This window comes from Pomacea canaliculata, linkage group LG6 (assembly GCF_003073045.1).
Source record: "Pomacea canaliculata isolate SZHN2017 linkage group LG6, ASM307304v1, whole genome shotgun sequence".
Classification (NCBI taxonomy): Eukaryota; Metazoa; Mollusca; class Gastropoda; order Architaenioglossa; family Ampullariidae; genus Pomacea; species Pomacea canaliculata.
Window position 1 is genome coordinate 25,277,650 of NC_037595.1, and position 13,642 is coordinate 25,291,291.

Here is a 13,642-nt window from a genome sequence, read left to right on the forward strand (position 1 = left end):
TCAGGTAGAAAAGAGACTTTTGCATTACCACATGCAGTTTTTTTGTCACTGACTGTAGTCTCTGTCTTGCTGTTACATGTTATTATAAATTTCTAGTTTTTGTTGTTGTCGTAGAAGACCACTTGTTATGGCTCGTTATGTCGCGGACGTAACAACGGCAAGGTACGGGTTATGTCGCATATAAATTTGTCCTTGGCGCGCATGCGCTATGAAGTCATTTCATCCTCATGCTTCTCTCTTGCATTTCAGCTCAGTCTTTGGCTCTGCTTCGGTCTCGCTTGATGCCCCGAACCCTTCCACACTCGACTTTGCTCTTACCCTGCCCTTCTGTTTGCTCTGTCGGTTCGCCTTCTTTGATGAAGAATTCTGGTTGTAGAGTATCGAGTAGCTGCTGGAAAGCGGGCATAAGAGAGTGTGTGTGTGTTTTTGTTGTTGTTTGTTGTTTTTTTAATATTGGAAGGAGGTGGAGAGCTCACTTTTTCGCTAGCTGATGTTTGGAGAAGAATCGGCAAGGAGAACACTGTCTTATATCATCAGGTCGTTACTACACTGTAGAAAATAAGAGAGTAGCTACGAAATGACATCCTTTGTTGGCCTTTATCTTCTGTTAGTCTGTTTCTCTCTCTCTCACACACATCGAGCAGCCTTAGGATATTCCGCGAGACCAAACATAAATTTAAAAAAAAATACCGCACCAATCATTACTCGGAAGCCGGAAGGCTGTAATCACATTTTCAAAAAGCTTTTTACGAATCTGGGGTTAGCTCGTACTGCTAGGATGCGCACGATTCGGAAATGTAGTCTCCACACGCACAGTGCTTCAGAGTCCTGCCTGTCTTACCAGACAGTTGAGAGCCGGCCGTGAGAGCCGTTGTGAATCCCCCACTGCTGTACCATGATTTACTCTGAAATACATTGCAAACGGATCTTCTCCATCAGAGCTTGGCACAAGCTGTGGGTGGCTGAGATTGGTTCGTAAGATTTCTCAAGGGAAGCACCAGGGATAAACCACAGCTAAACAAAATCTTGTCAAGGGAATTTCGAGCCTTGAGAGTTGAGATGACACCGCAGCTATTTGGGTGGATAGCTCCAGTTTCAATCTCCTCTTCCTTACTTCTCCCCCCCCCCCCCGCCCCCCCCAGTATTGCTGTGCAGACTATTGTTTTATAATTATCATCACGTTTTCTTTACCGTCTGTTAGTTTTAAAACTATCTTCACGTTTTCTTTACCGGTCGTTAGTTTTAAAATTTTACCGTCTGTTCATTTCTTTCACCTTTCAACCACTCCGCAAACATAATCAAATCCCAAAATAGAAACCCGAGAATGTTGCGCAAAGATTGTTTTCTATATCCACAGAAAATCAGGAGTATTAAACGGGGAAGGGAGAGAAGAGCAACAACGCCAATCTGCAAGAGAAAGCAAAGAGGCGGCATCATGTCCGGCACATCAAGGGCTTTAACTCTCGCCTAGACGTTGGGTGTTTTGTCTCCCCGTTTAGCTGGTAACGCCATTGTGCAGTCTCAGAACAACCAGTGATCGATAGAATGGAGTTCCTTATTATATTTTTTCAAGCAGTCGGGCCACATGCTTTAGTTCCCGGCGCAGGTTTTTACTGCCGCCTGCGTTATACACTGAGCGAGCAGAATTTTTATTAGAAGACCGTCATGGGCTGTTTAGCATAGCGAAGGTGGTTCTCTCGTGCAATGCACGCAGGTACTTGTGGGTACCTTCGCAGACCAATGTGACCAGGGTGTAAAGAACCCCTGAAGTACTCAGTGAGTATCGGGGGGTGAGGGGAAAAGTGAGTACCGTATCTGAACAGAGAGGATCGTGCGTTGGATTGGGTAAAGGGGACGGGCTGGGTGAGGTATGTGGTGAAAGCCTGCAATCAATACCGAGAGAAAATTGTAAAGACCTTCCGGGGCACATAGCCCTGCAGTCACAACATATCTTCGCTTTTAACTTGAAGAGTTAAGTGCTGTGCAGTTTGGCGTGCACGCAGATTTTAAAGTGGCTTTTTTTTTCTTCTCCATTGAGGAAGAGGAATTGAGAAGGAAATATGTCGCATCTCCATGCCTGCACTTAAAGTATTATGCACATAGTTTCTTGTTTTGGGTCCTGTCAGAGACAAGTAAGAGGTTGCTGGGGTTGTAGACGTAAGCTTTACAGGAACTCGTCGTAAGGCTGTCAAAATTTGTAAAAAATTATATTTTCATTCATTCATTGGCGCTTTTCTGAAGCATTTCGCGAAGTAATAAATTATAAGATTTTTCACATCGTCAAACAGTATGTATTTAAATAAATTTACACATACACAGAAACGCTAGAACATGCACACTTATATGCACACGGAAGACCCCCATTGAGAATCCACGACTGCTGACTGCTATCTGGTGCTGAATCATTGTCGTTTTGCTACGGTCCTACTCTGTTGTGGGTTTGCTTTTGGTCTTATTCCGACTTGTTCTGTCCTTTGACCAGTCCCACCCCGACATCACTTACTTCATCAGTTAACATTTCTTTTGGTTTCTTTTCTTTTTTCCCACTCTTTTCCGCTTTCTCTTCCTCTCGTTTCTTCAGTGCCGGTTGACCACTTTTCCCCCTCAAGATTAATATTTCGTAAAGTTATCACAGTATTTTTATTTAAAGTTGTAAAGTCACCCTTGAGGTAGATTTCATATTCTTCCCAAATCGGTTGCAAGCCACCCATGGTGAAAGCGGAGAGTGTCAAGGCGGGTATCATGCCGGACCGCATATTACCGATAAGCGCGTTCTGACGAGTTGGGTGGGTGCGTTGGGGAAAATAGAAGCAAGTTCTTCCGCTTTCCAGGCGCCAGCTTTCTGTGCAGAAAAGTGATCTGAACAACTAATGCGTCTCATGCACGAAACAGCAGGCATTCCTTTGTGGAAGAAAATAAATCTCGGTCAAGTGCTATGCAGCCATGTATTAAATATCTGTTCCTGATTAGAAAATGTGAAGTGATTCTGGAGCTAATTAACGTAAATTAACCATAAGATCACTAAACACTCCACCACCACCACCACCATCATCATCATCAACATCACCACCAACTCATCATCTTTATTTGTGCAGAATTACTCCACGATAATATAGCAGCGAAAGCTGTGACATCTTATTTGTCATATAGTAACTTTAAGTGTGTGTATGTGCGGGGAGGTTGGTGTTTGGCTGAGCCAGCAACTAAGACTGTTTCACGGCAAAGCAGCCAACCCTGAAACGAACTTTAAGTGGAACTAGGCAATTTCCCACAAAGTCTAGACTGAAATTGTCGACGCGTCCGCAGCCAGAGACCTTTTAAGTAACTAAAGGGGTCTTGTCTACAAGCTTTTAGAGAAGCATTATATGCTGCAGACGGCCTTAAGTGGTCAGAGAGAGCCAAGCGTGGACAGGGCTGGGTCTTGGTGCGCCGGTCGTACCTAGCGGAGGGACAGAGAGGATTTGTCACACTTGGCCGGTGAGAGTTATCAGCAGGGTATGCTGGGGCCTTGGGCTACCCGTGAAAGGTAGAAATTCGACGCCAAGGCCGCCAGAAGTCATCGTTCTTAGACGAGAAGAGATCATCAGTGTATTCGCCATGCTCCGAAGCACCGAAGTCGGGAAGATTACATTGCATCAGGTTGGTGTTCCTATGGGAGCTGCTTGGCACTGTTCATCGCGGCACGTGCTGTATAACTGTAGTCGCGTGGACAAGCAGTCATCGAATAAGCCACGGGCCGTCCCTGGACTGGGACAGAGCTCGGTATCCGATTCGCCTGGCAGAGCGGTTGTCGCTCTTTGACGTGATTGGCGGATCGAGGAGGACAGTGACGACAGACAGTCGGCCTGGGGACTACGAGTGGAGAGTTCCGCGACTGTCGGCTGGAGACCTGCTACTCACTTAATTACAAGCGTGGACTAAGGCGGCGAAAGAATTCGCAGAACGAGAGCAGCAGTAACAACTTCCGGAACTAAGGTCACGTGCGTGTGTGTGAGAGTGGATGGTGGTTATAACGGGAGTTAACAGCACTGTAGCACTGGAAGTACGGATAGAACTGGGACCCTTTTTTAGCTGAACCGAATTGTTGTATGTATGTGTGTATTTCGTATAGTTTGTATGTTGAATAAATATTTTCTTGTACTTTGGCACATGGGCGGTACTTGTCTTGAAGAAATAGCTCCAGACCCCATGGTTTGTCTTACCTCCACTCAGAAGAGTGTCCTGTCGAGAGAGTTTCATCACTTCCATCAGGCCGTCAATTCCGTGTATCGGCATGCAGGACCAACAGATTGAGGCTGTCCTTCGTTGCTACAGCCAAGGGACTTGTGAACGCTAGTGTGTGCGAATGAATGTAGATCATATAATAGGCTGAACCACGATTGTGTGAAGGTCTACATGGTGGAGGGGATATGCTTGTGTTGCGATGTTGTGCTTTCATATAGAGCTGCATCTAATTTGACCTTTGGAATAAATAAAGTCGTATCTTATCAAAGTCTCTGTGGTCACATCTGTAGACCGTGCTCAGGACGGAAACCTCTAGATTACGATCATGTAAGCAAGTATAGCCCCTCCGCAACCCTTTCGGGCTACAACTTGGGAAAAGTTACCCCTACTTCATGGCTACGGGCCCTGGTCGATCCGTGTTCTGGCAGCAAATCCTTGGCAGCGATGTTCCTTTCGGATGAAGCCCTAAAGTTCTGCGCGGACAAAATGACAGGAGCCTGGCTGCCATCCAGGACTTGCCTACAGCCCCCCCGCTCCTCTCCACTCCACCCCAGGTGGCCTGGCGCCGGCTTTGTCATATCTGCGCAACGGTCGGAGATGCTCTTGTCAGAAGCAACCAGCTGCACAACATTGTGTTCTGCGGTGAAGGGCGTTGCATGTTTAGAATTTCCTGCTTTTGTGTGGTTTTTGTTGTTGTTTTGTGCAGGGAACAAAGCTTTTCCTCCTGCAATCACGTCTCGTATCCAGTGTTTGCGGCATTTAGCTTTGAGGATGGTGTCTAATGGACTAGTTCTTTGCTATTTGTTTTAGCGCCTGCTCGCTTTATATTATCAAGTTTTTTTTAACTCTTTTAAATATCGTCGAATTCGAACTCGGAAAACATGCTTAGAAGATATTTACCATTTTTGTAATTTGAGAGGCTTCTAAAGTCTCCCGGTAAATTGCTCATAATAGTGCGAAAATCTGATTAAGCTGCGCCAAACATTTGTTAGAAGTGCGATTTATATTTTTGTCGTTAGTATGTCTCCCTCTCTTTACTGCCCTTAATTAATCTTTTTCTCAATCATCGATCTCTCTGTTAAAGATACACCGCTGTCTCTTTAATTCTGACTTTTTCCGCCAACCCTCATCTTGTCTCGTTCCCGGTAGATACTCCCTCCTCCTGACTCACTCCTCCCGCCGCCGCCATCATCCTCATCGTTTAGCATGACATACGTGTTGAATTATGCATGAAGAGAGGAAAGATAAGTGGAGGAGTTCAGCATTGTTGTTGATAGTCGGCATTCGTGTGACCGCCGAACATCATGACAGGAAATCTGTGTCTTTCCTGGAGACGATGGTCAGCCATCTTCTTCACTGATTGCATCTTCTCGAGATGCCGATGTGTGATGGCGTCTGAAATTTCCGAACTCTTTGCACTCCTGTCTGACGAGATAGATAGTTCCTTTAGAATTTCTTTATCTGCATTCCTTAAAAATACAATATCTCCTCGTGTGTGTGGAGGGAGAATAGCCATACTTTGCACAAAATGGCATATTTTGCATAGATACTAATAATACAGGTACTAATATCTTGTTTGATGTTACATAGCTACCAGGCGGCCTTATTTTGTCTGCACATTGAGTAAATAATTCTGCAGAAAACCATGAACTTAATTATGCTAATATGTACTTTCTGTGTCACGTGTCTGCCTACAACAGCAAACAGACAAGAAATTGTTACATCGCTTTCAGTGATGATATTCTAAGAGAGTAACTGCAGCAAAGACTACTTAGATATTTGCCGTTGGTAATGTTGAAAATCAAACACGAGCAAAATTTTTTTTCCTTGAAGGACCACAGACAAGTACTTTTTCCTAGTGCAGGTCCTATTGCTTTCGCAGTTTGTTTTTAAATGTACGCAGCTTAAAGATTCATTATCTTAGCCTGCTGATCATCGTGCGCTAAATGTTTGTTTACAAAACACAAACGAACAAAAACAAAGATCAAAATAATTTCATAAACATCGTAATTGTTTTAGACAATAATAACGAGAGATGAGAGGGTTCAACCTACGACACGTGAGAGGGTAGAACTGACAACAGCATCACAGCAACCAGTAAGGGTGTGAACACACGGATGGGTCAGGCTGAAGAAACCTGTTTATCCCCTTTCCAACCATCTTCCTACTTCTCAGCCTCCATTAATGACCTTGAACTTTTCCCGATAGAAATGGCGCTGCTCCTACCCGTTCCTTGCCTGCGCAACTCATTTTATTTATTTTCTTTTATTACTGGTCCGCTAGTGCTCAGCTGGTGCTATGCTCCCCATCATGAAGATGCCATTTGACGCTGATTGAGCACGAGCACTGGGAGGAACTCGGCGGAAGACACTAAATGCTTTGCGAGTGAGACACACGTTGAAACATTCGCCGTGTGGTTGGACCAGAGAACATGCAGCAGCCTTTTATTCTCTGGCACGTGCTTGGAACCATGGCGAGAGCCAGCAGGGTGTTTGGAAGATGCTAGCGGCGTTTGTATACCTGTGTCAGGTGTTAGGGGCTGACCTCATCTTCCCACTTCTCGCTCACCTGTACTTATGTAACACTATTAGTAGGTCTGTTTTTCCTACTTTAGAAAACGTCCTATGTGATCAGGAAAATCCTTAAAGTTTGTTCGCTAAATATGGAAACGAATATGTTTTAATTATAATAATTATATAATAAATTTGTAATAACAGAATACGTTTTCCTTCTTGCTAGCGAGCTCAATGCGCTTAACAAAGGAGTATTAAGAAAAACAAATACATTAACACAGTTTGTAAATCACAGATACAAAAAGGGGTTAGGAAAGGAGAGTGGGAGAAAATTGGTGAGAAATGGGAGGCAAATAGGTGGAAAATGGGCCAACGGTTCGAAGATGGTCACTGTTGCAGAAACAGTAGGGCCAGGGTGTTCAAGACGATGACGCCAGAGAAGGAAAAAGCGGAGCAGCCAAAAAGCTCTCTCCTTTTATACGAGGTTCTTCAGCGCAGGGAGACATCAGAGGCCTCAGCAACCGACTTGACTTACACGCGGCAGCATTTTCAAAGCCCACCTTAAAGCACAAAACAAGCTCGTGAACTGCGAGCACTTTACCTTTCTCAGCATTTAAAGAGAAGAAAAAAAATTGAAAGAGAAGCTAAAATTTCTGTCGAGGGTGTAACCTTCTAACGAGTCAGTCAGTTCTGTAACCTTTGACCAGCGTACCGTGTGCTTCTGCTCATAACAGTCGGGTCCCCTCAGAACGGAATCGAATCCCTGACGGGCGCAGGCGTTGGGGAATGTTGGCGCAAAAGTCGATCCGTTTAATCAAGGCCTGGCGTTGGGCTATGGGTGATGGTGTGCACTGTTTGCCACGCTCCCGAGCACGGACTCGATTGTGGCTGGTGCCCTTCTCACCTTCCGGTCTCCAGTCCACGATGCTGACGTCGTGAAAAACCAGTAATTCGGTCACGGCATGCCATTACGTAATGCTGTCCTCCCATTATCCTTCTATCTCGAATAAAATGTTTAAAGAAAGATATTTGGCGGAAGAACAAAGAGTGACAAAGGAAAAACAGATAAACTGCATTACCGAAGCACGCGTAAAGAAATTGTATTGTTCTTGCCACGGATTATTCGGATGAAGACTTTTTAACCGGACAGACATGGGCAAACGTTTGTCCAAGATGGGCAAAAGTTTCTACACGACGGTTAAATAAAATCTTTGTCCATCTTGGTCAAATGTTTGCTCTTATTACTCCGGTTGCGAAGGACATAAAATCTGTTCGCCTCAAGCGCTCTTTGCTCACTGTACCCGTACAAGCGAAGCAAAGTCCTTGCAAATTCACGGTGCTTCCAGCACATCGATAGACAATAATCTACTTCATGCACACCCTCTTTTTTTTTCCTCCCTGTCATTCTTCACTCCTCTTTCGTGCACACCTCCCTGGCCCAGCCTCAAGACATGTGTATTCAGCATTGGCATTGCAACAGCGGAACTACGTGTGCGCATGAATGGAATTGCTCGTGGCCAGCGCCAGGCAGCGACTGCCAGTGTTGCAGGACAGGTCTGCAGCTGCTGCCGGAGCCTCCTGTGCAAATCAATAGCGAGGGATGGCGGGCGGTCTGCAGCGCGAGGCAACGCGACACGGCGCGAGCTGCAGGTCCACAGTGGTGCGTGGGTGGTCGCGTCCAGGCCTTGCAGCTTGCGACACTGATGAGCCAGGTCTGATGACTAATGATCGAAAATTAATTTAAAATAAACCTCATTTCCAATCTTTATTGTTCACCTTTTTAATACGTCGGATGTCAGCTCATCCCCTTCTCCAACCCTTTTCAGGAACATGAAATAAACTTAGCAAATGGTGGCTGTACGATGTCTGTAACATATTTATATTTTTGGTGTACAGTTTCACGAAGGAAAATAACGAATAATCAGTTTGAAAATAAAAGGTTTATTTTTTGTATTTTTTTTTTTTATCCATAGGATCATTTTTACATTAATTTCACGTCCCTGTGTTACACATATTGAAGCCAGCTTGCAGTTTCCTGGGAGAGGGACCTTTTAAAAAGGATATGCAGCTGTTGAGATGTTTGATTAGAAATATCACATTTTCATTGCGAAAGATTTGATTTTTAACACCACAGACGTCACCTCCTGTCTTGCTGACGCACACATGCTTGAATACCTGAGCTGCCGACTTCTTTGTGAAATGTTGAAATGTCAGCTTGCATCAGCAGACACCTCGGGTAAATATGAACCATGCCATCCTGTTTCCCAAGTTGCCCGTCATGGGGATCCCCTCACCCCTAAACGGGAAGCTTCGGGGCTGTTTTCAGGTCAAGAAAAGTTTTCTAAGTTTATTTTTAAATATTCGTCCTGCCAGCGACTTTACTTTCTTTACTGGTGTGGTCGACGCATGGGAAGTCTCTTATTGTGTCTGTTGCCCGTTTTTATCAGTTTCTTCAAGGACCAAAACAGAGGGAAGGTGATTGCGCAAGTCTCAAGTTTGCACCGACATGAATAGCCGCCCTCCTAATCATACAAGTGTAGGGATAGTTGGTTTACCTGTATGCAAATCTTCACTGTGTATCCGATCCGAACAAAAATGTTCTGGACTACTCGTATAGCTACAGGAAGGTCGTAGACTGAGTTCGTGTATCTCGTTGCGGTTTTCCAAAGCATCTTTATTGCTATGTTTATTCTATTCGCCGTATGATGTTACCTGTGGCTCTAATGTAAAGTAAATATCTAACTACCACGCCGAGCAAATATTCCCCCCCCCCACAGATGTTGACGTCACTGGCATCATTTCAGAGGGCACGTGTGTCTGTGTGTGTGTGTGTGCATGCATGTGTGTGTGTGTGAGAGAGAGAGTTATAGCCTCTGGAACACCGCTAGTCGGTGCATAAATGAGTACTTACAAGGCTACAGCTAGCTAACCGCTCTCGTCTCAACCCTCATCCCGCCCTGCCCCTCTCCAGCCCACTGTGTGGGTGGGGTTAGTGGCGAGGGGGCGAAAATATAGAGATAACAAGGGTCTCGACGATAGATTAGCGCTATTTCTGTAGTTGCATCGCCGGCTAAGTCGTCCTCGGTGTGTCTCAGAGCTGAAATAGCTAAACAGGTGGAAGAAGGAAAGAAGGCTAAGAGGTATATGAAGGCTGGTGGGCCAGAGACGCATCACAGATAATGACCCCCGCAAGGACTTGCCAGGCGAAGGTTTAACTGATGGCATGTTTGCTTGCACAGAGCGGCCTGCATGCCCTCGTATAGCTTATATGTAAAATACAAAGAACACGTGAGCTCGCTGCCGTCTTGTTTCTTTACTCACCCCTTCGCCACCCGTTTTCGGTGAGACGAGAATGGCGTCTTGTCCCAGTGATCTTAAAAATCAGCGTTTCACTCGACCAACCGTAGGACGACGTTTGAAGCAGCAAAAATGGCAGTTTGCATAAATGCAGTTACCTTTAATTTTTAAATCTCTTGGAAAGAGAAATCTTCTGTGTGAAAAACGCCCTAGCTAGGAACAATATTTTTAAAAAAAATATTAATCTGATGAAATGGACAAAGAAAAAGGCTAAAGAGTTCTGTAATCTATTAGCCACGGGGGCAGTGAACGTGTCTAGACTCTAGAGCACCGGCTGGAAATTTGAGTCCAGCTCTCTCTTTCCCCACTTTTCATTTCCCAGACAAATCAGGTACCCATTTACTAGCCAGCAGGGGCTGTAGTTATGACCCGAGAGGTAGTCGTTTTCCGAGGGTCTAATGGGGAACGCAAGGAAGACTTGTTTCCGAAGTTATAATAAAGCGGTGTCCAGACCCCCGGACACTGCTACTTTATGTTTCTTTACCCTAGAACTCATTGGCTATCGCTTTATAACTACAGCTCCATGGGTAAAACAACATCTGCGGAGTCTGAACACCGCTTTATAATTAGAAACAAGATTCTTGTTCTCGAGTTCCCCATGTTGCCCCAGGGCAAAGGCTTACCCTCACCCCAGTCGAATGGATTGTGGGAGTTAATCCTGCCTTGAACCCCGGCCCGCCCTTTTGTTTCACAAGTGAGTGCGCTAACTACCAGAGCATGGAGTCATGGTGATAAAGTTAGTGTTTTACCTATGCGATTCAGCATGTGTCTTCAGCAGGTTCCACACTCCACTCAATAACTCGTTCCTTCTCTCGTGTCAACCTTCCTAGTCCTACATTGGAACTGTTGCCAGTCAGCAGCTGGTTTTCCTTTCTAAGTAATCGGCCCACTGCTGCCTCCCACAACGGCTGCTAGCATCGTGTCGACCACAGTCCTTTGTCCAGTTCCGTCCAACAGAAGCAGAACTTGAATTTGGAAGCCCACACATGGGTGTACTCTTCGTCGACAGCTTTAGGCCCGCAGTGTGTACCCAAAGAGTTAAGAGGACAGCATCGGGTGTTAACCGCTATAGCAAGTAATAATACACAGAGCTTCAATTCATGAAAGTTTGATTACCACCTGCGGTTTTACCGGCGCCAGCCAGCATTGGTCTCCCTTGCTGCCTGCCTTTGTTCTGTTCCAACCCACAATCTTGTGATGATGTTAGTCTGATGTGAAGAGTCAAGCTCAGACTGGTTACAAGCTCTGTGCATGTTTGCCATTAATTTTTTATTATTATTAATGAGAACATGTCCTTTGAGAACGCCTTGCACTGGTAGATGACATGATTTTGAACAAGCTTATTATTTCGGTTAGACTGTTTTGAAGGTTGTTCTTGTTCTGGGCCCAACAGTATCATGAAATTGCACTAGTCTTATATACTGTACAATCCTTAGATTTTGAAGAAACAATTAATTTGTTGGGGAAGGAAGATAATTTCAAATTTGCTGCAGTCACTAAATTACTGCTTAAATGAGCTCTTATACAGACTGATAATTTGATTAGAGACATGTTTGCGGGTATTGCCAACATAAGTGCTTACTCCAGTCCTATTTTGAGAATATGTTTGGTGCCACTGTTACTTGCTACTTGATGATCTTTCTGTCTGCTTTGACTTAGCTTTTTTGTTTTTACAACCTCAATGCATCCAGTAACTTCAACAAAAATAGGTGGTGGGTGGTGGGGAAGAGAGAGGATGGTATGTGTGTCTATATATGCTATTACATAGCCTCCTCTAGGTAAGTATAGCTTGAAACAAGTATTTAATATTGATGCAAATCTTTCCTGTTTTCTAGAATGAAACTATAGCTTCCCATTCTGTTCGATTCCAGAATCTCAAAACAGAAAGGATGATGACTATTTAAAATGCATATAAGACAAACTTTCCTTCCCTTTCATTAGATATGCATGAAAATGCTAACATAGTGAGCACTGGCAAATCCTTACATTTCAGAAAAGCATTTCGGGCCTATGAGGAAAGCTGGGACCGTCGTCTGCAGCTTCTCTGCTGCTGTGTGGAGCGAAAAGGAAGGAACCAGGTAGAAAGGAAAAGACTATTGTTTAGGTCTTGTGCTGAGTTCCTAGATTCTTCCATACAAACACATCGATGTTGTCTATTAATCTTATTTCTGCACTATTCCTTAAAAATACAACACAAAAAATCCTTATTAATCCTTTTCAGGAAATTATTACTTATCTGCCATGTTGCTATGTTTATTCTTTATTTTCCTTACTAGATTGAAGCCATTATCTGCAGTACAAACGAAAGGAAATATACTAAATAAGTATTTTCTCTACTTTACATATTAAATTTTTTTTTTTTAGTTTTCAAAGCATCTTCTAGATATTTATTGGTCTTTGGAGGTGGAGTGGCTTTTCCACTGCTTTTCTATTTCTGTACTTTTTCTGTAAATTATAACAAAATCTATTGTTGTCTGATATTTTCTACTTCCTAAAACTGTTTGTGCATCTGCATGCTTGTGTGTTCTTGTATATGTGATTAGGTGTGTGTATTCTTCTGTGTATTCCACTGTGACAGAGCTCCATGTCAGAGATAGCTCAGCTGTTCACAGAGTTCTTCCGTGATCTGGATGTAGTGCCATCAGATGTTGTGGCAGGCTTAGTGCTGCTGAGACACCACCAGAAGCAGCGCATGAAGATGGTCGTTGCTCAGGTGCAGTTTTTAGTACTCTTCATTAACTTTTTTGGGAGGGAAAGGGTGGTCTGTTTTACCACACTTTTGGGTCCATCATGAAAGCTTAGCCGTTCCTGTAGGTATTTATGAAAGATTGATTATATCATTATATTATAACAAATAATTTGCTGGGATGATTTTGATTGTAAAAAAGGTGGTCCATCTACCATATATGCAAAGGATTAATGTTTGATTTGGAAGCGTGTAAGGTAGAGACACATTCAGCATACAAGGCTAAAAGTCTTTTTAAAACTTTCTTTAATATTAATATTTTAGAAAAATAACAGAAGTTAATATTGATCACAATAAAATAGTAACTAAGCAATCAGTTAACTGCTAGACAAAACAGTGAATCTCAGTGATTGAAGAATAGAACAAAGTGTGTTCTTTTCATAAACTGAAGCTCAGGAAATTCTACTTTTCAGGGTACAAGTGGTATCTACCAATACCTGTCAGGTGTGCCTATCACACCCAACACCCGGTTTCTGCAGCTGACACAGCCAGAAGTGATGGGGGAGTTCATCAAGGTCATTCACTACATGCGCTACGCCTTAGCAGCTTATGGGTGGCCTGTTTTCGTCATGATGAACCCTTGTACTTGGCTGTGCCGTTTACTGCCTGTGCTAAGGTGAGTGTATTAAATTTAATCATCACCATAGTCATCATTTGGTTTTTATCTTGGCTAAGACTGACAGTAATGTGTAAGACTAGACCATAAACCTAAGACTTTCCAAACAAACCTGTTTAGTATAAATAAATAAATAAATGCTGATCATTGTGTTAAGTTTATGTAACTGTTGATAAATCACACACA

General features: G+C 43.7%; 1 protein-coding gene across 5 annotated transcripts in view; it reads left to right on the forward strand.

The window, feature by feature from the left end:
* The window catches only part of LOC112565642 (sn1-specific diacylglycerol lipase alpha-like), a 42,152-nt gene that overhangs the window by 14,866 nt on the left and 13,644 nt on the right, over positions 1-13,642 (forward strand). For 4 of the 5 annotated variants that reach the window (XM_025241214.1, XM_025241215.1, XM_025241216.1 and 1 more), the window contains 3 exons: positions 12,088-12,172; positions 12,673-12,807; positions 13,254-13,456. In XM_025241214.1, the coding sequence (XP_025096999.1) occupies positions 12,088-12,172; positions 12,673-12,807; positions 13,254-13,456 (423 nt within the window). Of the gene's footprint in view, positions 1-1,229; positions 8,974-12,087; positions 12,173-12,672; positions 12,808-13,253; positions 13,457-13,642 lie in introns of those variants that run through there. The other variant, XM_025241218.1, reaches the window with a different exon arrangement.